The 27,228-nt window shown below is 45.0% G+C and overlaps 1 protein-coding gene across 2 annotated transcripts in view; it reads right to left on the minus strand.

Moving 5' to 3' along the window:
* Nucleotides 1-492: 492 nt before the first annotated feature.
* The window catches only part of HOMER2 (homer scaffold protein 2), a 91,882-nt gene continuing 65,146 nt past the window's right edge, over nt 493-27,228 (minus strand). For both annotated transcript variants that reach the window (XM_070775201.1, XM_019983583.2), the window contains exons 4-9: nt 16,175-16,267; nt 10,628-10,734; nt 6,378-6,534; nt 4,123-4,233; nt 2,883-2,963; nt 493-1,394 (exon numbers count right to left, since the gene is read on the minus strand). In XM_070775201.1, the coding sequence (XP_070631302.1) occupies nt 1,206-1,394; nt 2,883-2,963; nt 4,123-4,233; nt 6,378-6,534; nt 10,628-10,734; nt 16,175-16,267 (738 nt within the window). In that variant the 3' untranslated portion in view covers nt 493-1,205. The remainder of the gene's footprint in view (nt 1,395-2,882; nt 2,964-4,122; nt 4,234-6,377; nt 6,535-10,627; nt 10,735-16,174; nt 16,268-27,228) is intronic.

Consider the following 27,228-nt stretch of genomic DNA (forward strand, 5'->3'; position numbering starts at 1 on the left):
GAAGCAGACCTCGGCAGAACTCCTCTAAGGCCGAGGCTTGGTCACTTCGAACCCACTCTCGCTCATGGGCCTGTGTGATCCTGTGTGATTTCTTTTTCAATTATCTAAACCCAACAGAGGATCCTACCCTAAATCCCAAGCCCTGGGCAGCCCCTCTACCAGGGACAGTCGGCAGTCCTGGAACCCCCAGACCTCACACTTGGAGAGGAAGAGTAGTTGGAGTGTCAGAGGTGCCCCCCACCCCTATCCCAGGACAGAGAACCAGGATGGGCTCCCGGGGTTGGGGGAGGCTCAGACTATTTCCTGCTGCTTCCACCGCCATCCTTCCCCACCCCCAGGGCCACCTGAGCCAATCCACGAGTCTGCTCACAAAGTCACATTCATGCCTGATAAAGAATGACCCAGTGCACCAGGACTGGGGACTTTCCAACAGGGGCTTTGGCAGGAGGTGGGGCGGGGGGGGAGTGGGCGGGCATTGATTAAAACACTAAATTCTTTGTATACATTTAATTGAACAAATATTTATTAAGCACCTACTTTGTGCTAGGCACCCTCACTGTGTGCTGTCCCCACAGCGCAGTAACCTGTTCAGAAATTAAAACCAAGAAAAGGAACGTTGTCGCAACCTTATAAACTGGAGGGCCGGTAGAAGTGGGCTGAGTGGATGTAGGTGATTCCCCAGCCAGGAAACACCCCCAGGAGACACTTGACTCCTCTCAGGACAAGTATCTACTAAGTCATTGTTTGAAAGCATCTCTATATATGCTGAGAGGGAAGTTACTATGGCCACACCCCATGCACTGGAGCTGGTGGGCATTCAAATACTCTGAGCTCTACTCAAAAAACAAAACAAAAAAAAGAGGTGGAAAGGCTATTCCTATTTGGATTAGAAAATACTATTTTTTTTTTCCAGTTCATATGGTTGCAACAGCCCTTGAGAAAGATATGAACATCCTTGCCCTGACTGCGTAAACGTTTAAGGTAGGCCTAGTTCTGGATTCCTGAGTCAGAATCGTCCAGTCATCCACGACCTCGCGAGGCCAGAGAAGAAGCGAGGGGGGATTTCTATTCCAGAGAGGAGAGGGTGGACGGCACCCCTGGTTTGGAAACATGACAGACCGCCCTGCATTGACAGAAGCCACGCGAACGGGAGGATGTCCTAGCACTACTGCGGGTCACACACACCCTGGGGACTCACGCGGGACCTAGTTGTCGGCACCCAGCTTGGAGAGGCCCCGGCGGAAGTCGTGGAGGTCGTCAATCTTGCCGTCCAGCACCTCCAAGAAGCTCTTCAGCTCCACCTTCAGGTGGCGCTGTCGGTACTTGCTCTCCTCGATGTCCGTCTTCAGGGACCGCACTTTGTCCTCCAGGTTCTGATTGTCTCTCTCTGCCGCCTGCAGCAAAAGGAGAGAGGGCGGACTGCTGATACAGTGGAGGGGAGTCCGCCTGCCAAAGCAGGGGACGCGGGTTTGATCCCAGGTCTGGGAAGATCCCACAGGCCTCAGAGCCACTGAGCCCATGCACCACAACTATTGAGCCTTTGCTCTAGAGCCCGGGAGCCGCAACTAGGGAAGCCCTCATGCTCCGCAACAAGAGAAGCCACTGCAGTGAGGAGCCCATGCTCCTACAACAAAGTGTAGCCCCTGCTCATGACAACTAGAGAAAGCCCCAGCGCAGCCAAAAACAAACAAACAAACAAACAAATATATATATATTATTATTATTTTTTTTTTTTTTTAAAGAGAGACAGAAAGAAGGGTCTGGGAACAAAGCAGGAGCCCACTGAGACCTGTGATAGTCGGTCAGTCAGTCCCCGCGGTGGGCCTGCCTCTCTGCGGGTGTCAAGTGCCCCCCCCACCCCCGGAAATCAGGTGTGTGCCCCTCCTTCCTGCTGTTTGCCAGCAGAGATCTCATCTTAAAATGATGCCCACAGAGAATGCAGAACTCAGAGTTCTGCCCAAAGCAGCCTGGTGCCAAGCGATGCTTTCATAAAGTGCCTGGCAGAGGAAATCTGACATCCCAGCCCATGGGGTTTTCAGCCCCAGGCCCAGGATTGTCCGCAGGGCCCTCTCTGGGTTCCATTCTGGGGGAGAAACAGCATGAATGGGAGAGTGACTTGTCTCCCCTGAGAAGGCAAGGCCTCCTTGGCCCCAGGCCAGCCGCTGGCCCTCCGTGAGGAAGCACTGGCCGTGCCAGACGAAGGGACGGTGGGTCTGCGCACCGTCTGTCCTGTGGTGTTGCCATGGAGACAGTCAAGCTCCCAGTGGCGGGACTGCTGTGAGTCTTTACGTGATCATTCTTCATAGCAAACAAGAGCTTCCATCTTGTGGGGATAAAATGAGGCCTTCTAAAAATGTGTTACAGGAACCAGTTACTAACACTGAGGCTGTGTACCTGAACAAAGTGCTCTGGAAGTGAGGAGACCCTCGGAGGTGAGGGAGGACCTGAAAACACTCCTTCTGTGGATCAGAAATCTGAGGCCAGAAAGGGGTGTGCCCGCTCAAGGTCATATCCAAGGTCACTGGCTGGGGCAGTGGAACAGTCCCTGGTCTGAGGCTCTCCCTTAGCTCTCCCTCAGTCCCCTGCTCCTTCCTGGCCCTCCTGTGGGTCTGCAGGGACTTCTGCCGGCAGGAAGCAGCCACCTGCGCTACAGTTACGCACACGACACCTTTGTGTAAGTGGAAAAACAAAAAGGCAGACTCGGCTGAGTCTTCCCCTGGGGGCAGAGCAGGCATCCAGCAAGTAGTTACACTGGCTGTTTAGGAATCCGAAGTCATTCTTCTTCACCAAGTGAGGCGAGAATGGCAGAGGCCTTGGAGAAATGGGTAACATGACCTATGCCTTCGCACCTGAGTCAAAGTGCATGTGCTCCCCGCTCTTACCTCTAACTTCTCAGAGACGTATTCACACTCTGACATGAGCTGAGGTATGATTTCACTTTGTTTTCGGAGGTCTATCAACTCCTACAGGGGACAGAAGTTTGAAGAAGAATATGAGAGCAAGTCAGATAAAATGTATTCTTGAAAATCCCCACTTTGTGTGTACAGTCATGGAAGCAGCTTTTGGAACCTGTGTTGTTTGTGTAAATAATGGTGATGATGTTATACCTAACACACATCAGGTAATTCTAAAGGCTGAGTATGTCCCGTGAATTAAAGCATGAAGCCTGGATACCACCGTGAAAAGAGAAGGATGATTCCTGTTTTTGTAGGGAAACTGAGGCTGAGAGAGGACTGGTAACTTGCCCACAGTCTCCAGCCTCTGTGGACAGTGAGTCCTCTCCATACGAACCTTCGAGCTGCAAACTTACAAAGATGAGAACGTGCATTCGCATGTCCAGTTGCATAAATCAGTTCACGTGCCTGGTGTACATTGTCACATGCAAGCATCCTCTACATGTGGCTGAGCTTTTGTGTCCTTTTACTACACAGGACTATACAGAGGACAGCAGTATAGTATCTTTATTTTAAGTCCAGGAGGTCCAGAAGCAAGTGTCAAAGCGGTGGTGAGGTAGTTGATACTTCTGTACTTTTCAAGGTACTAAACTGCAAGATTAAAAATGTTTTATTTTGGGGGTTTGCTTTTTATGTATTACTTGTGTGAAAAGTATGATAAACCTATTACGGCACAGTACTACATAGCTGATTGTGTTAGTTGGGTACCTAGGCTAACTTTGTTGGACTTAGGAACAAACTGGACTTGTGAACACACTCTCGGAATGGGACTCGTTTGTACAGAGGGGAGTCACTGTACTTAGCTGTCCTGTCCCCCCAAGAGAGAAATGACTGTGTGACTGCTGCATTAATTTGACAGCAGAACTCAACTTCTGAGGAGGGACCATCTATGAAAGTTTCCAAGAGCGTTTGAAAATGTCCAACTCCTCTTGGATCTGAGACTGACTAAATATAATAAACACAAGGAGGCTGCACAGGGTAATGGTCAGGCCTTTGCTCTGGGCTCTTTGTGCCTTGGTGTGGCTCCTGGCTCTGTCTCTGTGCTGCTGTCTGGGCAGCTGCCAGGGCCAATCACACGTCCCACGGCCACCTGCCGTGTCCCTGGGTGGAGCTCACCCGCCAAGGCCCAGGGGATGTGAGCAGCATGGCTCAGAGCTCTACCACTCACCGTCTCCTTTTCTCGGAGTTCTGATTCTAGCTCCTCAATCCTTCTCTTCAACTGGGTATTCTTCTCCTTCTCTCTGTTGATCTCGCTGCACTGCTCTTCCAGCTCGTCAATCTTTAATAATAAATATCACGTGTTAAAGCAGGGGTGCCAGTTTACTTTGGGCTTCTCTGGTGGCTCAGATGGTAAAGAATCCGCCTGCAATGCAGGAGACCAGGGTTTGATCCCTGGGTTGGGAAGATCCCCCGGAGAAGGGAATGGCTACCAACTCCAGTATTCTTCCCTGGAGAATTCCATGGACGGAGAAGCCTGGATGGCTGCAGCCCATGGGGTTTACTTTAATCATTAAACAAGAGATTGCCACAGGTCTTTTAAAATAAACCCTAAATTAACCCACTTACAAATGTTTCCTTGTGGCTACAAATGAACTCTATGGGGCTGCCCTAGGCTGTTTGCTCATACTGGCACAGGGCGCCTCACTTAATACCAGAGAAGCCATGGAAGTCACACAACCTGGCTTCAGGATGCTCCAGGATTCTGGTTTTCTCTTGCGGCCACAGGACAGTAGTTCTAGGTTTGCTTTTAAGGACCTGTCACAAGTAGGAGCCAGATGTCCCATGAATCTGTCTGCTTCTCCCCAGAATGACGTTCACATTATTTTAATCATGCCCTGAATGATTCTGTTGCATCTCCAGAGCTGAGGCCAGCAGGGTAGAGAATCCAGCAGCTCTGTGGGACTCAATGACATTTCCAACACTTTTAAATCAAGATGACCTTTCCCCACTGATGCACGCAGAAGGGGCCTGGCCTGTGGGCCTCTTCCTGGAGAGACGACAGTTGCTAGCTGACCTGGCACATCCTCACAGTGCATCTTTCTCTCCTTCCCCAGCTTGACCCCCCGGAAGGGATGCATAGGCCTGACAACCATGGCACTGCTGTCTGATGCTGGACAATTTCCAGGGGCCAGAGTGTGGGTACAGAGTGGCCAGCAGGAGTGGAACCAAGTAACACAAGAGTGCCAGGTCAGTGGGGTCCCCACTAAGTGGACAGTGGCAGTCCTCGGGGTGAAGGCCAGTGGGTAGTCACCTTGAGGACAGTTCTCAGAGATGACTGCAGCAACCCTCAGGATCTGTACCCCCAGCCTTGGGGGCTGTCGGAGGTCCCCCAGCATCCACATCCCACCCTGGAAGTCAGGTTCCCAGGGCTCCCCACGCAGCAAGCAAGTTACACAGCAGGTGCTTCCTCCATACCCCCCCGCACGGCCCTTTGGTTCTTACACTCAGACGTGAAGCAAGAAAACTCAGCTCTTGGCTTGGAAAAAGAGGGCGATCGATCCCTCTGGCAGGCAGATGAGCCCAACCCAGGAGGGAAGGTGCAGAGTCAGCACTTGGCCTGCGCCCCTCACCATCAGCACTTTGTGAAAAAAGGACACGAGGCAGTTTCACGTGCCATCTGCACAAAGTGAGACGTGGAAGGCGAGCGGTCTCCAGGGGATCCGCTCAGAACAGGGTGGGGGGTTACAAACGTGGGTGAGGGGAGCCAGTCCCTATCTCAGTGTGATGTGGACCCTCAAATCTGCAAAGCAGATCACAGTCAGCAACTGTGGGGTCAAAGTGCTGACCAGCAAAACAGCATGGCAACCCCAGGACCTCAACTGGGGGCCCCCAAACCTCCACATCAGTTCAGCCCAATATCAGAGTGTGAGGGACTGATTACAGAGAAGGGCACAGGTGAATCCTGGAAAAAGGTCGAGATGCTCGGATGTTGAGGTAGGAGGGTGGAGGGCACATGAGGGCATTGTCCCCCCCACCCCACCCACCACGTCACACTTCCTGTCCTCGCTTCCTAACTCACGTTCTCGGAAATAGTGGTCTGCACAGAAGCAGGGTTTCTGAGCAATCATGCCTCACCGTTTCCCCAGTCTGTTTTCTTCCCTCACCCTCTGGAAGGTCACTGAACCAACAGAAAATACCAAAAGGAGGCTGCCCATGAAAGGCCCACCCGCAGTGCCCATGGGAGGGTGCTCTTTGAGAGACAAAGCTGCTGTCTCCCATTGATTCCTCTTCCCCTTGGCAACACAAACTATGAGACTTGGTTCAATAGAAGGATTAAGTCACTTCTGTGCGTGGCTACACTCCCTTTACTAAGGCAGGCGGGAGGTGGTGGGAGGGCGGGGAAGGAGTGGAAGGAAGGTCCCCGCTGCCCTGTCCCATTCTGGCCCCCCGCTCCCCGTGGGTTAGGGTCTCAGCTGAGCCCACCTTGTTCCGGAGCCGGTCGTTCTCATCTCGGCACAGGGAGAACTGGCGCTTCCACTGCTCCACGCTGGCTGCCGACTCCTGCAGCGCTGAGGTCAGCCGGGCGTTGCTCTCTCTCAGGGTCTGCAGCTCAATCTCCCACTTCTTCACATTGGCGGCACTGTGGGGCGGGGGCCAGGCGGTGACCGGGTGATGGGTGCCATCCACTCCACTGCCCCAGGGCGGGGGTACCCAGACACCCCCTCAGCCCAGCCCTCAAGGCCACATCCTCTCCTACCGTGGCCTGGCCACAAGGACCACGGGTCCCGCAGGCCTGGTGCCTCTCTTTAGTGGGAGCATATTTGCCCCACTAAAGGGGCACTAATTTGCCCTGCTGGGTGATTTTTCTCAAGGCATCACTTTAGAAAGGACAGAATTCTCAGGGAAGGAAGAGATGAAACTAAGAATGAACTGAGCCATAAAAAAGAACGAAATAATGCCATTGGCAGCAATATGGATGCGACTAGAGATTCTAATGCTAGGTGAAGTAAGTCAGAAAAAGAAAGACAAATATCTATGACATCACTTATATATGGAATCTAAACTATGACACAAATGAACCTATCTCTAAAACAGAAACAGACTCAGAGATGTAGACAGCAGACTTGTGATTGCCAGGGAGGAGGGGGCTGGGGGAGAGAGATGGACTGAGAGCTTGGGGTTAGTGAGATGCAAACTACTACATACAGAATGGATAGACGACAAGGTCCTCCTATATAGCACAGGGAACTCTGGAGAGAAGGGAACCCTTGAACTATATGCAACATCCTGGGATAAACCATAATAGACAAGAATATAAAAAAGAACTATATACATATACATATAACTGAGTCACTTTGTTGTATGGCAGAAATTAACACAACAGTGTAAATCAACTCTAATTCAATTAAAAAAAAACTATGAATGAAGCCACACTGTGGTAGAGACCCCCCTGCCTGCTCCCTACTGACTCCTGGCCACAGGAGGGGTCCCTCTTGCCCCATGTCTAGCTCCTTCCTGAAATGAGCCTCAGGGATAAAGGTTCTGAAGTGCTGGGGTGGAGCCCAGGCCCCCTGAGACTCTCATGAAAGCTGTGGATCTTTTCAACAAGCTCCTGACGCCCCACTCTCTGGAGCCCAATGACTCTAGGTTTAAACAGCTAGCCTGATCCAGATTTGACAGCTGAGGACTAGAGGACAGAGGAGACAGGGCTGGGAATCCCCTGAGGGAAGAACTGGGGTTCCAACCACAGTGTGTGTGAGGGAGTCCTGGCCGACCCCATGTCACCTCAGGTCTGAGGGATGCCTCCATGTTACCACCAAACCACATGATAATCTCTGATCCTCTGTGATGAGGGAAGTTTTCAAAAACAAACTGCAGTTAGGTTCCCCTCAAGCTGCTCTGCCCATTCCACACTTCCCTTTGTTTCCTTGCTCTGGAGCCCAGTGTTCACTGCAGCACTATTTACAATAGCCAGGACATGGAAGTGACCTGAATGTCCACCAACGGAGGAATGGATAAATACACCGTGATACATACATACAACGGATACTACTCAGCCGTAAAAAGGAGCAAAATAGTGCCATTTTCAGGGATGTGGAGGGACCCAGAGTCTGTCACACAGAGTGAAATAAGTCAGAAAGAGAAAAAAAATATCTGATAATATCACTTATTCATGGAATCTAGAAAGATGGTAGAGGTGAACTTATTTGCAGAGCAGAAACAAAGTCACACGTGCGGAGAAAAAACATATGGACACCAAATGAGGAAGTTGGGGGCGGGATGGATTGGGAGATTCGGATTGACATATACCCACTACTATGTATAAAATAGATAACTAATGAGAACCTTCTGTATAGCTACGGTGACCCAAATGGGGAGGAAATCTAAAAAGGAAGGGTAGAACTGATTCACTTTGCTGTACAGTAGAAATCACCACAACATTGTAAAGCAGTTATGTGCTTAGTCGCTCAGTTGTGTCTTACTCTTTGTGACCCTATGGATTGTAACCCACCAGGCTCCTCTGTCTATGGGGGTTCTCCAGGCAAAGAACACTGGAGTGGGTTGCCATGCCCTCCTCCAGGGGATCTTCTCAACCCAGGGATCGAATATGCCAATAAAAATCAATTTTTAAAAAACCCAATGCATCAGACTTAGCTACTGAAAAAAAAAAAAAGTTTCTGGCTTCTAATCTATACTGCCTGGCTGAGGAAAGTTCTGTATCTAAAGTCTTCTTTAAAACAATTTTTAAAAGTAAATACAACTGTATTTTAATAATCTACATTATCTTTCATCCACCTCAAGGTCCTAGGAATGTGACTGGAAAATATGTACTTTTGGTTTCAAACACCACAGACTGAAAACACAGCAAATACCATCATGTGATTAATTCCAGAGTTGATGAGTGAGAATCTGACCTGATTTAGGGAAATGACTTCACACTCATTCCTGTAATTCACTTGTCAATTAAACTGGAATTAAAAAAAAAAAAAAAAAAACATTTATTTTTAGGGGTGAAATGTTTTCAACCAGGCAGTCCACTGTGACTTAAACAACCAAAAACAGTCCTCACGATTGCCTGATGATCAAGAGAGACTGGTCACAGTTTTGTCCTCTGAAGCACCTGATAAAACCCACAGTACGAAACAGGTGCTGGATCTGTGGATCTCTCGTTCCTTCCGGAATTCCCAGGTCAGATCATGGGAACTGAGTTCCAAGCACCGGTCAGGCCGCTGGGGGGCAGAAGCGGGTGCTAACCCGTGGGCTCCAGCTGTGGAGCACGACTGCTGCCCCGGGAGGATTCCTGAAGGCTCCCGCCTTGAGTATAGGCAGGCAGTGTGGAGAATCTACCAGCTGTGTGACCTTGGGCAAGGACTGGCTGTACCACTTGGGCCTCGGTTTCCTTATCTGTGTAAAACGGAGGGATTAATATGACAGAGCTCTTACACAGGGCAGCTCTGAAGAACTCAGCCACAGGGAGGCTGGGGGGAGCTGGCAGAGTTCCCTGCCAGGTGAACAGAATGACCCCAAAGTCCGCGGCCCTGAGGGTGCTCATAGGGCCAGCCCACACGATGAGGTCCAGCCTGGCTTTGGGAAAGATGCCACATTCTCGAGATATGAAAACACAAGCATGGTTACTGTAGTCATTAAAAATTAAAATCTTGCTGATATCATTATGGGGACTGCGTTAACTTTATACATCAATTTAAGGGACATTGATACTTTTTTAAAATATTAAGGCTTCCTACTCCTTTCCAATAGACTTTTTTCTATTTGTTAAATTATTCATGTATGGTCCTCAAAATTATTTGAGTTTTCTTCACAAAGATCCTGTACATTTTATAAGTTTATTCCTATGTATTTTATGGTTCATATTATATTTAATAATTCATACTATAAAGGAAGGGCTTCCCAGGTGGCTCTAGTGGTAAAGAACGCCTCTACCAATGCAGAAGATGTAAGAGACTTGGGTTTGATCCCTGGGTCAGGGAAGGCCCCCTGGAGGAGGAAATGGCAACCCACCTCAGTATTCTTGCCAGGAGAATCCTACAGACAGAGGAGCCTGGCAGACTACAGTCCATGAAGTCACATTGTTGGACATGACTGAAGAGACTTAGCATATAGGCATTATAAAGGAAATCTCTTCTTCAAATATATAGTCTATGTGATGTTTGCATATAGAAAAGCTACTGATTTTTGTGAGACTTTATATTATTATATAATATAATATATTACATTAAACTATATTAAAGATAGTTTCTTAAGGTTTTTATATGTTTCTCTTGGATGTTCTAGACAGTCTGTCATATACAAATAAATGATAAATTTGGCTTCTCAAAAAACAAAACAAAGTGAAACATGATCACAGGGACTCCCCTGGCAGTCCAGTGGTTAGAACTCCACACTTCCATTGCAGAGGACCCAGGTTCAATCCCTGCTTGGGGAACTAAGATCCCACATGCTATTTAGTACAGCTGAAGAAAAAAAAGGTCACATCTCTCTTACACACACACACACACACACACACACACACACACACACACACACATACACAGGCTGATGTGGACAGGGAACAGCCACGGAGGCAGCTGGTCTTCCTCTGGCCAGGAGACAAGACCGGCTGTTCTGAGCAGGACCCGGTCTCCTCCCCCAAATTCCTGAAGCCCTGCCCAGTGGGAGAGGCTGCAGGGGAGTGCTGGCCCTGGGCGACAACACCTGGATTTGCACATGCTCACCTCTGGGTCAGAGCGATCTTCAGCTTGTCATTCTCAGACTTGAGGTGTGTGTCGGCAGGACCCGCACAGGAGGCCTTCTCATCATCTGTCCCATTGACACTGGATGCCTGAGTAGAAGAGGGGGTTACCTTCGCAGCTTATCACTTGATCTGACAGCGGCAGGAGCTATGTGTTTAAGAGTGTGGGAGACCCAATGCCTCCAACCAGAACACACAACACGAAGACTAATAACAAGACTGGCCCTGGAGAGTCCACACGGAGTCCAGAAAGTCTGTGCCTTTTATTCACAAGACAGCATCTGGGGCTGTTAGGCAGAAACTTTTAAAATCAGACTTTACAGATAAACCTACAAGTCAGGATACCTGGTCTCCTTAAATAACACAGGACAGAAGCCACAGATTAAAAAGGCAGCGGGGGTGGGGATGGTTATAATAAGAAACAGTGACTGAGTTTGGAGAAGGAATAGCAACCCACTCCAATATTCTGCAATGGGAAATCCCATGGACAGAGAAGCCTGGCAGGCTATGGTCCATGGGGTCACAAAGGAGTCAGACACGACTTAGCAACCAAATGACAAGAAGAAGCTGAGATAACCTTTTTTATCCTAAGGCTACAGAAAGATTATTTAAAAAAAAAAAAAAACCCACCAGGAATCAGATATGGGTGTCTGCTGTCTCCATTACTATTAGCATCATTATGAATATTCTGTAATGCTTTCTGTAATAAGACATACCACATGGAGGTCAATCTCATCTGGTCTCGGATAAGGTCTTAGAAAGACCTTAGTCTCCAAGAAGCATAAAGGCAAAGCGAGGAACCATGAAGGGAATGAATTTCTGGCTAAATTTCTGCATCACAAAAAAATGCCACAAACTATATTAGAATGTAAACAATAATGTGGGGGAAATATTTGAAGTGGATATGAAAACCAAAATGCCAATACTTATATTTAAAAGAAACTCTTAGAGTTCTCAGCTCTTAGAGCGACACTCTGAAATATTTGTGGATGAAATGATGTCTGGGATTGGCTTTAAAAAAAAGGTGGAGGGATAGGGTGGGTGTAGATGAAATGTGAAGTGAAGTGAAAGTCGCTCAGTCATGTCCAACTCTTTGCCATCCCATGGACTATATAGTCCATGGAATTCTCCAGGCCAGAATACTGGAGTGGGTAGCCTTTCCCTTCTCCAGGGGATCTTCCCAACACAGGGATCAAACCCATGTCTCCCGCATTGCAGGTGGATTCTTTACCAGCTGAGCCACGATGATTGGTCATAAATTCCTAATTGTTAAAACTGAACTGATGGGCCCATGGGGTTCAGTTACACAATTTTGCCTAGTATTGTATATGTTCAAAACTAGCCATGCTAAAAAATAAAGTTCTTGGAAATGAACATAAAAAAGGGAAAGGATATGCAATTGACATTTACAGTAGAAGACACACATAGACTCAATAAACAAAAAAATTTAATCTTATTAGTAAAGCAATGCAAAATGAAAAAAAACAATAAAATACATTTTTCTTCTGTCAAATCAACAAAGCTCTGTGGGTAAGTGTGTGGGAGGAAAAATTTCTCTCATTCACTCCTGGTGGGAGTCAGAATTGTACATTTCTGCAGGGATGTTTGCAGTATGCATCAAAAGCTCATAAAACCGCCTACCCTTAGTCCAATACTTCCATTTCAAGAATTTATCCTGCAGTGTATGTATAACTGAATCACTTAGTTGTAGACCTGAAACTAACACAACATTGTTGTCAACTATACTCTGATGCTGAAGCTGAAACTCCAATACTTTGGCCACCTGATACAAAGAACCAACTCATTGGAAAAGACCCTAATGCTGGGAAAGATTGAAGGCAGGAGAAGGGGACAACAGAGGATGAGATGGTTGGATGGTATTACCGATGTGATGGACGTGAGTTTGAATAGGCTCCGGGAGTTGGTGATAGACAGGGAAGTCTGGAGTGCTGCAGTCCCTGGGGTCGCAAAGAGTCAAACACAACTGAGCAACTGAACTGAACTGAACTGATACTCCAATATAAAATTAAAAGTTAAAAAAAAAATTATCCTGCAGAAACCATCAAATGCACAAAACGTACACAAGAACAGCTTATCACAGTGTTATTTCCATTAATGAAAAATTAGAAATAACATCAGTTCAGTTCAGTTGCTCAGTTGTGTCTGACTCTTTGCAACCCCATGAACCACAGCATGCCAGGCCTCCCTGTCCATCACCAACTCCCAGAGTTCACCCAAACTCATGTCCATTGTGTCAGTGCTGCCATCCAACCATCTCATCCTCTGTAGTCCCCTTCTCCTCCTGCCCTCAATCTTTCCCAACATCAGGATCTTTTCAGATGAGTCAGCTCTTTGTATCAGGTGGCCAAAGTATTGGAGTTTCAGCTTCAACATCAGTCCTTGCAATGAACATCCAGGACTGATCTCCTTTAGGATGGACTGGTTGGATCTCCTTGCAGTCCAAGGGACTCTCAAGAATCTTCTCCAACACTACAGTTCAAAACCATCAATTCTTCTGTGCTCAGCTTTCTTTATAGTCCAACTCTCACATCCATACATGACTACTGGAAAAACCATAGCCTTGACTAGACAGACCTTTGTTGGCAAAGTAATGTCTCTGCTTTTTAATATGCTGTCTAGGTTGGTCATAACTTTCCTTCGAAGGAGTAAGTGTTTTTTAATTTCATGGCTGCAGTCACCATCTGCAGTGATTTTGGAGCCCAGAAAAATAAAGTCAGCCACTGTTTCCATTGTTTCCCCATCTATTTGCCATGAAGTGATGGGACTGGATGCCATGATCTTAGTTTTATGAATGTTGGGCTTCAAGCCAACTTTTTCACCCTCCTCTTTCACTTCCATCAAGATGCGCTTTAGACTTCACTGTCCCAAATTATAGGAGTTTAGTGGAATAAGTTGTGATATAAACAAACACTGGAATTCTATTTAGACATTAAAATAGTTTTGAAAAGTGATATTTGAAAACACGAGGAAATGATTATAACAAACATAAGTTTAAAAAAAAGATGAAAAAGAATAATACAAAAATGTACTGGAAAACTATATTGGTAAGAAATAGTTTAAAACATTAAGAAAATGTCTTCGGTAAGAATATAGGTAATTTTTATTCCTTCCTTTATAGTATGGCATATTTTAAATTTCTGCAATAAATATGCATTGCTTTTACATTCAGAAAAAACACATTAAAAATTTTTGTAGTTAGGTTGTTTAAAATCTTCAAGTATTTAGAAAACTTGGCCGAAGTACTTATTCTCTAAGAAATTCAAAAAACCAAGCAACTGTGTGATTTTTCATAAAAAGAAAAATGGACAATGATCTCCATAGTTGGGAAAACATCAGCAGGGTAAATAAAAACTAAAGCTTAGAAAAGCCATTTATATGTAATTAATATATATCTATATAATAACATTTTCTCTGTACACTTGACTTTTTTTGGTTTAAAATACTTTAGGGGAGAAAATAAACATTAAAGCAAAAACATTATATAAAGAAATTTAGATATTAAAGATATCACTATAACATGACATTTAGAAAAAGATGGTATATCAGAAACTTTGTATCATAAGTTATCGCTTATATGTAGAATCTAAAGTAATAGTGCAAATGAACCTATTTACAAAACAGAAGTTGAGTCATAGAGGTGGAAAACACACCTGTGGTTACCAAGGGGAAAAGGGGCATGGGGGGGATAAATTAGGAGACTGAAACTGACATATACACACTAGTACATATAGAATAAATAGCTAGTAAGAACCTAATGCAGGAGACCCCAGTTGGTTCCTGAGTTGGTAATTTCCCTTGGAGAAGGGATAGGCTACCCACTCAAGTATTCTTGGGCTTCCCTTGTGGCTCAGCTGGTAAAGAATCCACCTGCAATGCGGGATACCTGGGTTCAATCCTTGGGTTGGAAAGATCCCCTGGAGAAGGGAAAGGCTACTCGCTCCAGTATTCTGGCCTGGAGAATTCCATGGGGTCACAAAGATTCAGACATGATTGAGCAACTTTCACAAGAACCTACTGAATAGCACAGTGAATTCTGTTCAGTTCTATGTAAAGAATCTAACTCTGTGTGTGTGTGTGTGTGTGTGTGTACGTATACACAACTAAATCACTTTGCTATACAGCAGAAAGTAACACAACATTGTAAATCAATTATACTCCAATAAAAATCAATTAAAAGATAGATTTTCCTCTATGTAATAAAATAAAATTTAGCATTCTAAAAAAAAAAAAAAAAAAGAAACTCCTTAGACTATGGACCACTTCAAGTGCCCAATTTTAGAGTTCCTCAGATATTACTCAGTACAGACATTAGTATGCTAAATCAACAGTATCATTTAGATGATATTATAGATTGTTTATAAAGATTCAGGAAAGTTCCTGTCCACTTGGAATCTAACACACATTCATTTCCATAAGTCCAAAGGGACATCTTTTATATGATCCAGGTTTGGCTACAGGTGATGATCAAGCCTAGGGTGTTGACCTTGACCACTCAGGATGCCCATGCCTCCTGGTTCTCTTCCAGGAGGTAGGTTCTCATCTTTGCCCCAGAATCCATCCATGGCCATCCCGGCATGGCCATTCTCCATCCCACAGCCTCCTCGCCAGTCTTCCCGCCCTCGGCTGCTCCCTAACTTCCTCACCACCCACACGCAACCATCATGTCAATTCCTGATCAGTGGCCATAAAACACCTCCAGTGTCTTCTCACTATCCAATAATACAAAATTAGGTAAGAAGGGATCCACTAATGCGGAATTCTGGGTCCTTCACGGTCCCTCCAAGTGCATCCCTGGTCCTCCCATCGCACTCTTCTCCCCCAGGCCAGTAGATTCGTAGCTTTCACATACATCATGTTTATTCCTAACCCGAGATGCTTGCTCCTCATGTCTCTGTTGCCCTGTCTCTACACATAACTCTGTCACAAGGCAAGGCTTCTGCCTACTACTGCATACCCCACTCTAGACATCAGGAAGGCAGGTATTTTATTTCAGGTCCCTTTTAGTCAGTGACCACACTTTCAAGCAGACAGATGACTCAGTTCCTGGCAAAGCCACATTTTCGTTGACTAAACTAGAGCTGTTGAAATACCACCTCCCACCTGACTTTGTTATAATAGGGAAACAGACGGGGAGCCTCTGGCATCGACCAAGTTTTCTCTGTCATGGGCATAGGTACCTGCATTGGTCCATGAGCATGCTTTATGGAGACCTCCCCTCCCAACACAGAAAGAAAACATGTGCCCTTGGCATTGGTATTTAAACAGTGACCAGAGAGAATTCCAGATGAGGGACATGCATTAACTCTCATCTCATCAAATGTTTTCCATCCAAAATATATCACCACATCTTGAAAAATTCAAGTCTCATAAAAACATGTCACATCTTTCTCATTGTGAAAAGGCCTTCAAAATGCTCTACTGTGAAAATTTGTTCTTTCCTGTCAAAAGTGACAGGAACAAAGTCCCAATCACTGATCACACTCATTTATTTTACGGGCAAATTACTTACTTGGGAATGATTGCTCGAAGTTTCAATTTTCTCCTGGGATTTGTCTCTGGCTAGTCTGGCAGCTTCTTTCACTTCCTGGAATTTCTCTGCAAACTGAACATGAAGAAGAATTATTAGAGGTTTCCTTAACCTTATATATGGATGATATTCAGAACCCACCTTTATTATTTTGCATTCATTTGAAGTCAATAAATTCTGTATAAATCCAGGAAAGAGATTTTATTTGAGATTTAAGAGAAGTGAATATAAGAAATGCTTTTTCCTGAACAGCAACAACAAAAAAGAAACAAAAAAGCTCAGGTCAGATCTAAATTAATTTCTAAGATACTGAAGCAAGATTTGATGGCAAAATATTAAAAACACACACCTCTAGTTAAGAGTACCTAATACAAATGCAACAAAAGGAATTTAGCTATAGCACAGAAGGAATCCCCCCAAAACTTCATAATCTCTGATGAAAGATCCAAGAACTCTTACAAGTCAATGGTGTGAATAACAAAAACATCCAAAAAGTTCAGGGGAAGGAACATTCTAGATTTTAAAAGCCTAATATGCAAAATGTAACATGTTAGCCTAGGACTAAGTTCTCTTTAAAAGAAATTTTATTTATTTGGCTGTACCAGGTCTTAGCAGCAGCATGTGGGATCTAGTTCCCTCACCAGTGATTAAACGCAGGCCCCCTTCATCGGTAGCTCAGAGCCTTTAGCCACTGGGCCATGAGGGAAGTCTGAGTCCTCTTTTAAACAGACCAATTATAAGATTTCTGGGCAACAACAAGGGATATGTATGGACTGGATAAGATGACACCAAGGAGTTACTGTTTTATTAGTCCTGTTAGAAGTGCTGCTGATGTTGTGGTTATTGGAAAATGTCATTATTTAGAGATAAATACTGAAGGATTTGGGCTTCCCGGGTGGCACAGTGGTAAAGAATCCGCCTGTCAATGTGGGAGATGTGGGTTCAATCTCTGGGTTGGGAAGATCCCCTGGAGAAGGGAACGGCAATCCACTCCAGTATTCTTGCCCAGAAATCCCATGGACAGAGGAGCCTGGTGGGCTACAGTCCATGGGGTCACAGAGGGTTGGACACGACTGAGTGACTGAGCACGCACATACACTATGAAGTATTTAGGCATGAAATGTCTTTATGTCTGTAATTTAAAGTATTTCAACAACAATAAAAACACGTGAAAGTCACTCAGTCATGTCTGACTCTTTATGACTCCATGGATTATATAGTCCATGGAATTCTCCAGGCCAGAATATTTCTCTTCTCTAGGGGACATTCCAAACCCAGGTCTCCCACATTGCAGGCGGATTCTTTACCAGCTGAACCACAAGGGAAGCCCAAGAATACTTGAGTGGGTAGCCTATCCCTTCTCCAGGGGATCTTCCTGACACAGGAATTGAATCTGGGTCTCTTGCATTGCAGGTGGATGCTTTACCAACTGAGCTACCAGCAAAGCCTGAAAACAGATGAAGAAACATGGCAAAGTGTTCACTATTAAATTTATGTAATGCATCTGTGGGTGTTCATTCTACTATGCTCTCTGCTTAAAGGAATGTTTTAATATTTTATTAAAATTAAAATATTATTAAAATCCCAGAGCAGTCATATAAATCACTGCTTTAGTGTCACTGACAAAGCAACTGATTTTAATTAGCAAATACACTGAACAGAGAACTGCCTGTCATAGCTAATGCTGACATCACACAGCAAGAGAGAGCCCAAAATGGTTGCTGAGTAGCAAGAAAAAGCCAGCCAGTGCCAATGCCACCGACAATGCTGTGGCTTTCACCAAGAACTCGATTTCTGGGCATAGGCTGCCCCCTGAGTGTCTCACAAGGTCAACGATAGCGGTCTGCTTTGGGAAACCCTGCTGGATGACAGCTGCTGGTAAACCAAGCATCTGGTGGAAGCAGAAAAGGTCAGCCTTGCAATGCTGGCTGGCATTGCTCCTGCAGGCCTGGAAATAAAGCCACTGACACAGGGCTTCATTTAACTAACCCAGAGCTGCCAGTGAAAAATCACATTACCTGTTGCTTAAAAGGTCTGAGGCCCAGAGAGGATGGACGAAGCATCCCCCCTTCCTTTTAGGGGCCCCGTAAGTAAAAGCATCAAGTCATGAGTTCCTTGATGGCAGGGCCCATGCTTTTCCCCTTTGTACCTTCCCACGAGACCAGGTGGAAAGCAGGTATAAGTAAGTTTGTTAAGAGAATGAATGAGCTCTGGGTTTTAGATTTGCACATTTCCACCCTCTTGGGGAAAAAAAACAAAACATGTCAAAGTACGGCCGAACCTAAGGACCTGGGGAGGTACCATGGTACTGGAGGTACTCACAGGCATGGAAATACTTCACCAGGCTCCCAAACCAAAGGCATTATTTTTTTACAGACCCTTCTTGCACCTGTCAGGGTCTCTTTTTCTCGGGGTCTTATTTGAAGTTGTTTATAAACTAGATTAGAAATGTCATCGCCAGGGTCATGTTTACTCAGTCAACAAACATGGTCTGAGCACCATTCAGGACTTCAGCAAACAAATATGGGGCCGTGGCCTAAGCTAGGTGCTGGGATATGAACATTGTAAGCATCAGAGAAAGCTCCAGACTTGGGTAGCAGGAGAGAGTGGCAAACAAGTCAGTCAATAAAGCCCTGCCAGGTTTTGATAAAACAAGGGGCCTCTGGACGGAGCTTGGGGCTTCCCTCCTGACCCTGACTGTCATGATGACCCTCAGCTCAACTCCTGGAGACTCAGTCCAGAAGGTCCAGTGGTCCCTTCTCTCTTGGTGCCCTCATACCCATCATGCTGGTCCCTCCAGATACCCCACAGTTTTGCCTTGGGTGGGCATAACTATCACCCTCTTCCCCTAGACCCTCAGCAGAGCCACATTTACAAGGAAAGGAGTCTAATGGCTTCTTTTATTAAGTTTTATTTATTTTTTGGCCATGCCTTGCAGGATGTGGGATCTTGGTTCCCCAACGAGAGACTGAACCTGTACCCCCTGCATTAAAAATACAGAATCTTAACCACTGAACTACCAGGGAAGTCACAGAAATTTAATGACTTTCAATACAAATTCTCCTGTTTGTTACCCTCTATTGGACAGGAATTCTTATTCATAGTTTCCTGATAAGAAAATAGAGTCTTAGAGAGGTTAATATTTGCCCATAGTCACATGGCTAGTAAATAATAAACCTGAACTGGAGCCTAGATCTGATTTCTACATGATCATCTACACATCCCGTTACTTTCGTGTGCCTACACGAATGCCAGAGACTTGCACAACAGTTGTTAAACATTTATCGATGGGATTTTCCATTTGCAAAGAGAATTGTACTTAAAATAGAACTCTACTCACTTCCTCTTTAAAAGAACATTATAAAAGCTTTAATTCCAAGGCAGGTCATGGGAACCTTTAAGGCAAAGATAAGGCCTGAGGATTAGAAAATCAGAGGTTAATGGAGTGAATAGCCCGGGCGACAGCTCTATCATTGCTAAAAATTTTGTGACTTGCTTTACCGCAATATTTGCTTCATTGCTGCTACTGCTAAGTCACTTCAGTCGTGTCTGACTCTGTGTGACCCCATAGACGGCAGCCTACCAGGCTCCCCCGTCCCTGGGATTCTCCAGGAAAGAACGCTGGAGTGGGTTGCCATTTCCTTCTCCAATGCATGAAAGTGAAAAGTGAAAGGGAAGTCGCTCAGTCGTGTCCGACTCTTAGCGACCCCGTGGACTGTAGCCCACCAGGCTCCTCCGTCCATGGGATTCGCCAGGCAAGAGTACTGGAGTGGGGTGCCATGCTTCGTTGCAATGGTCTGGAACCAAATCCACAGTATCTCCGAGGGACGCCTATGAACAGTAACAGCCTGGAACATCTCAAAAGGATGTCACCTTGAGGTGACAGCGCTATTAAACTGGCACACCGCGCTTTACCGTGTTTCACGGATACCGCGTTTCTTACAGATTGAAACTGGCAGCAACCCTGCACTGAGGAGTCTATCAGTACCATTTTTCCAACAGCATTTACTCACTTTGTGTCTCTGTGTCACATTTTGGTAATTCCCACAGTATGTCAAACTTTCATGGTGATCTGTGATAACTGATCTTTGTTGTCACTACATTCACTGAAGGCTCAGATGACGGTTGGCAATTTCTAGCCATATGGTACTTTTATTTAAGGTATGGTGGTGGCTTAGTCGCTAAGTCATGTCTGACTCTTGCGACCCCATGGACTGTAGCCTGCCAGGCTTCTCTGTCTATGGGATCTCCCAGGCAGGAATACTGGAGTGGTTGCCATTTCCTCCTCCAGGGGATCTTCGAAACTCAGAGCTCAAACCTGGGTCTCCTGCATTGCAGGAATACGAACACTCTTTACCAACTGAGCTGCAAGGGAAGCCACTATGTATTTAAGGTATATACATTATTATTTTGGACATAATCCTAGTGCACACTTAATGGACTACAGTATAGTGCAATAAGACTGTTATGTGTGCTAGGAAGCTAAAACATTTGTGACTTGCTTTAATGCAATATCTGCTTCATTGCAGTGGTCTGGAACCAAATCCACAGTATCTCCAAGGGATGCCTGTGAACAGTAACAGCCTCAGTTCAGTTCAGTTCAGTTCAGTCTAGAGCATCTCAAAAAGGGCAAAACAGTACATGTATACGCACAGTTATACTATGCACTCACAGCCACTCTGAGGTCCTCTTACTACTGTCAATATGCAAATGCAGCACAGATGGGTTTCGTAACTGGCCAAGGTCACACTGGGACTGAACACAGCCATCTGAAGCCAGTGCTGGACACTCCAGGGTCCTGTGATTTACCTACTTAACTGCTACCTTAGCTAAGATGCCCAGCTCTAACCCTTATCCTTCTTTCAAATGCAGGCAAATGAACCACTATGCACCTTGCTTTCTTCATCTGTGAAATATGGGTAATAATAATGCAACCTCCATGGATCCCTGGAGGATGAGAGATGGGGCTTTGCGATGGGCATTCAACAAAGGGAAGCACAGCTTCTCACGGCCCTGATTTGACTTAAAACCACGAACTTAGGACTTCCCTGGTGGTCTAGTGGTTAAGACTCTGCTTCCAACGTAGGGGACGTGAGTTTGATTCCTGATAGGGGAACTAAGATCCCACATGCCATGAGGGGAAAAAAAGCCACAAATTTTAGTAACAGAGCCCCACAAAAGGGTGAATTCATTCATTCAAAAATATTAACTAGCTATCTCTAGGTACACTGAAATACTTAAGAAGGACTTAGTTCCTGTCTTCAAAGGAATTCTGGGTCTGTAGAGGACTTTATATTTAAATGGGTGATAATCAAAAGAATTTTTATCAGAAAATAAGCTCAAAATGTCATGAAGTAGGATAAGCCCTATCAGACAAATTTTAGTTAAATAAATAATCACTTATTTATTTTTATTATTATATATTTTTTAAGGTGTGCCATGTGGCATGTAGGATCTTAGCTCCCCGATCAGGGATCGAACCTGTGCCCCTTACATTGGGAGAGTAGTCTTAACCACTGGGCAACCAGGGAAGTCCCTGAATAATCATTTAAAAAGCAGTGGCAGGATGGGCCCTACCATTTATATAAAAATTAGCTATGACAAAGGAGGAATCACAAATTAATGAGGAAAATTATTCAAAATATAATTGCAATAATTTTGGCAAACTGAGGGGAAATGGATTTAAATCCTTACACAAACCAGTAGCATGATAAATTAATGATGAGTTAAAGGTGTAAGTTGTTTTGTGTTTATAAAATCTGGATCCAAACAGAGTTGAACATTCATCAAACTTCTGCTTGAGGGGTGTGAGGGTAATTTTCTAAACCTGGAAGAAATAAAAGGAAAATCACAAAGTGACAGACTTGCCTGCCTAACAATTTAAAGCTTTTGTATATAAAAAGAAAGAAAGTAACTCAGAAGGGAAACTACAGCCTGGGGAAAATATCTCTCTTTAGACTAGTACAACAGAAAAAGCGTCATTATCTTTAGTATAAAAACAGTTTGTACAAATTGAAAAGGAAAATATGAAAATCCCAATAGATAAACGGCAAAACTCACAAATAAAAAAAAAGAATAAGTAAGCAACTTAAAGAAAAGATCGTTCAGCCTTGTTGGAAATTCAAAAGCAAAATAATGGGGCACCATTCTTGGCCTGCTAAATTAGCGAACACTAAATACAATTATGATACCCTGTGCTGGCAAGGTATTCCTGGCAATGTTGTGACTGTGAAGCCCCTTGGAGAAGCAGTTTGGAACTACTGATCATAAGTGAGAAAAAACATTTATACCCACTGGCCTAGTGGTACCACTTTTGTGAAACTATCTTACAACAGTAATAGAGAGAAAAAAAAAAAAAGGTCTTCTATACAAAGATGTTAATCCTAGGGTTATCTATCATCATGAAACACTGGAAGCAGTTCAGGGAGCCCTGGGAGAAGGATGGAGAAGGTTTCCACTCAGAGCCTCCAACTGTTGGGACACAAGTAGTCTCACTGTCCTTTGGTGAAAAAGCTCCTCTGTCCAAGTCTTAAGCTTTCTAATATTTCCCCACTTATTATGAAAAAGCACATATGCTTGTACATTTAGTAAGTATAGTTCAGGAAAAATATTTTTTAAAAACGTAGAGTCACATCATCCAGAGATAAGGACTAACCACATGAATTTTTTTAACTTTTTTCTATCTGTACATATGCATCCATTACACAGATATTTTAAAAAACAGAATGATATTGTATTGGGTTGGCCAAAAGGTTCGTTTGTGTTTTTCCATAACATCGTACAGAAAATCCGAATGAACTTTTTGGCCAACCCAACACATCTGCTTTTATCGCTACTTTTGATATTAATATGACAATATTTCCATGTAATTATCTTTTATTACATTATCTGAATTGCTGTACAATATTACCCTGAAGGGTATACTGGAGTTTATTTAACTAATTTCTGTAGCTGGACATTTAGGCTGGTGTATTATAACTGATGCCATGAGGAAAACTCTTGTAGCTAATTCTCTGTACGCAGTTACAATTATTTCCTTAGAATAGATTCCTATAAATAAAACCCACAGATCAAAGAATATTCAAACTATAAATATTTCTAAATAGATGCCAAATTCTAATGTCTTTACTCATTAGGATCATTTTCTGTAGTTTTTAAATGTGTGGCAGTAATTTAATAATCAAAATCATCATATTATGATAGAAAGTGAAACATTATTGTTTTATTTCTTTTTTTTTTGGGTGGGGGCCCTGGCCATTGAAGACTCTATGGCAGACATTACCTATTTGCTTATTCAAAATCCATTTCTTCTTTTCTTTTAGCTTAAGAGAATCTTGATTTGTCTAGAACAGAAATTTCCTAGGTGGTAGAGAATAAGAACTGATCTAAGATGATCATGGTAAGTCATTTCTCTGCCTTTTTTTTTCTCCCTGAAAGTGGGTATGGGAGGGTGGTCCAGGGACCCAAGACTGACACTGGGTTCCCAAAAGAAATCTGCCACAGGAGTTTACAGGGATGCTGTTGTGGCACCATCCTCCTGCCTCCTCCCTCTTGCTATAAATGCAGATGTGATGGACAGAGCTTGAGAAGCCATTTTATCATCACAAGGAAAAAGGATAAGCAAAGAAACGAAACACACACAGTCCTGCACCCAAAATCATGGAGCACTGTACTGATGCCAACCGCTTGCCTCAGGACGTCTTTTCCGTATGAAAAGAATAAGCACCGTGATCTTTGCTACTTGTAGCCACCAAACAGTCTAACTAAAACCTATCAGAAGAATGATCAGTATCCTCCACTGAAAGAAAAGTTAGCCTTTTAAATCAGAAAGGTAGGAGATCAGGAAATGTTCTTGTAAGGACACTGAGTTAATGAAGGAAGCGTTAAGAATGCAAATTTGAATTAGAGATAACTGAAAAGCAAATGCCACTTAGGGGGCTCAGGGTTTAGCTGGACCAACCACTCAGCGCTAGCAACTCCATCCTGGATGACTGCCCTTTGTGGCAGAATGTGTTTGTTCCAGGCAGCTGACAGTAACCCTCAAACCATTCTGGGCTTCCTGTAAGAACTCTTACTGGAGGAGACTGGGTGACCCAGGGAGACAGGCACTCCTCTTTAATGACAGGACATTTTCTCCTGCCTGGGAAAAAATTAGAAGTGACCTTCCCCAGCACTTTGAGGTTTCCAGCCCTATCACTCTGGATATGAGACACTTGGCAGGGGAGGTATCGCTCCCAGCACCTGCCTTCTCCCACCAGGCGCTTCTTCATGGGGAAAAGGCATGCAATCCCCACCAGTCTCTTCTGACAGAAGTTCTGGTTAATTATTCTTTCAACAAAGAATAATGGATCAATCACAGCACGAGCAACTCCAACCTGATTACTCCCCTTCGTGGCAGGATGAGACGGAGCCAAAAGTATTAAGGTCAGATGCCAGGAACTGTCTAAACTTGGATGACTGGCTCATTCTTACACTTGGTTCTCCTTCCTCTGATCTCTTCAGAAGGCTTTCTAGTTGTCAGAACAGGCAAGTCCCTTTTCAACACTCTCGAGCAAGCTGAGGCATTACACCCTTTCCAGTGGGTGAACAGCGCTCCAGCTCACCCTTGGGAGTACACAGCTCCTGTTGTTTTGGAAAGCCTGTACAGAGAGTGGAAAGTGTCCCTGTAATACTTTCTGGATTTTGGTATGAAGTGGTCCTTATAACAGGAGCCATGAAGATCAAGGTATCTATTTCCTTCTGGAGGAGTAAAAAAAGAAGTATGTATGAAGTGTTCTTAAATGCTAACATCCACAGTGGAGTTCCTTTTTCCAGGCTAGTTAGAGTGTTTGATTACCAATTCCCCTTTCAGGCCTGTGGGTGGCTGCTCCGTGAAGTTGGGAATATTCAGCCACAGCTGTCCCCTCAGCAACATGCCTCGGGAACCCGTTGGGCCCAAGTTCCTCTGTGCTCACTAATTGCCACTTGTCGAGACTGCCAGCCTCACTTCATGGTAATTTATCAGTGCGCGGTTAATCGTTCCCTTCAATGAGAAAGGGGAGAAGTTGATTTGCAACATTCTGAACAAAGGAGGCATCTCAGGGCTTATTTGATAAGTCTTTGTGACAATGGCAGGTCACAGTCACAGAACGGGACTCCAACGCCGCTGGAGGAGCCTGGGTGACTCGGGGTGACAGGGCACTCCTCTTTAATGACAGGATGTTTTCTTCCATCTGGGAAAAATTAGAAGTGGCCACGCCTGGATGCAGGCTCAGCCCAAGGTCTCTTTAGTTCTCAGAGGCACAAAGAATGGAACTTTAACCACTTCTTCTCATTTTTCTTCTGAGTTCTCCCATCTTTCAATTCTTTTCTTTGAAACGTTCCCCCTTTGTCCTTCCTAGCTACTCTGAGTCCTCCAAAGATTGAAGAAGTTATTCTAGGCAGCTGAAGGTAACCCTCAAAGCTTCTGTGGAGAACTCCAGCCCTGGGTGGGATCAGGGGCTGGTGAGCCAAGGAGGAGGCCCCAGACAGGACTCCATCTCTGACAGAAGCCACCCTATCTGCCCCTCCCCAGCATCGTGAGGTTTCCAGCCCTCTCAGCCTGGATACGAGTCACTCAGCAGGGCAGGCGTTGCTCCGCCACCCCACTTCTCTCCACCAGGCACTTTTTCAGAGGAAAAAGGCATGCAATCCCTACCAGCCACTTCTGACAGACGTTCTGGTTAATGATTCTTTCAACAAATCACCATCAGACTTGCTTCCACTTTACAGAAATTTTCTCAGATCCTCACAGCACCTGTTCCTCTGCCTCATTTCAGAAAATGGCATCACATCGTCCATCCATCACTACCCCACAGACTCTGCCTCCCACATCCTCTCACCAAATTCTGCCACTTTAGCTCCTCAATATTTCTTAAATCTCTCCAGCTCTTATGCAAGCCCTCCTCATCTCTGATCTGGATGAAAACAAGCTAATCTGTCTTGAAGTCAGAAAAAAAAAATCTACCTAAAGTGCAAATCTGATCATTTTCTTTCTTAGCTTAAAGTCTTTCACAGGCCGTGAGATAAAGTCCAGAGACTTTGGCATGGCACAGAAGGCCCTTTCAAGAGCTGGCCTCTAATCAACCTTGCCCACCCCCGAAACCCGGGTGCCCTATCAACAGTGAACTGTTTGCAGCTTCCCTTACACAGCGTCAGGATTTTGCTCGTGTTCCTTCTGCTATCTGGAGGATGGAGGGAAAGGGAAATGCTCCCTGTGGCATGATCTGAACATCTCATTGCCTGGTGTGCACAGCAGAGGTGGCCTGGAGTTGGGAACTACACTGAGCCCTGGGGACACGGTTGAGGGCCAAGTTGCATGGGAGGGATTGGGAAGAAACCAAGCTGAAGGGTTAGTGACAAAGAGATTTGGGAAATGGCTATAACAGTGGGTCCAAGTGGAGCCAGAGGCTGGAGATATTCACCTTCCCCATGAATGCCTGCAATGAATGGACTGAAAGTCCGTGTTCTCCCTCAAACTTGTAGGTGGAAATCCTAAATGCCAGTGTGATGATTAGGAGGCGGGGCCTTTGAGAGGTGACTGGGGCACAGGATGGAGTCTCCATGAATGGGAAGAGTGCCCTTAAAAATGAGACCTCAGAGAGCGGAACTGACCTCCTTCCAATGAGAAGCTGACAGTCTGCAACCCGGAAGAGGGCCTTCACCTCACCCTGACCATGCTGGCACCTTGATCTCAGACCCCAGCCTCTAAGACTGTGAGAGGCTGCTGTTTAAACACCCATCTATAGTATTTTGTTATAATAGACTGAACGGACTAAGACCATGCTTTTCTGAAGCCTCCACCCTTCAGCAAAGAGAATCCTGAGAACTAGGGACAGGAAAGATGCTCTATGGACACCCAGTCATTCTCTTCCCCAGGCAGTTGCTCAGAAGGTTATGGACACACTGGCCTTGGTACCAGGGATAGAACTGTGGCTTTGACAACACCTCCTCCTCCCATGGCCTCTCTGACTTCTGGCCCTGCTGAGTGTCAACTGCCAACAACAGGGACCCACCCT

The sequence above is a fragment of the Bos indicus genome, chromosome 21 (assembly GCF_029378745.1).
Source record: "Bos indicus isolate NIAB-ARS_2022 breed Sahiwal x Tharparkar chromosome 21, NIAB-ARS_B.indTharparkar_mat_pri_1.0, whole genome shotgun sequence".
Classification (NCBI taxonomy): domain Eukaryota; kingdom Metazoa; phylum Chordata; class Mammalia; order Artiodactyla; family Bovidae; genus Bos; species Bos indicus.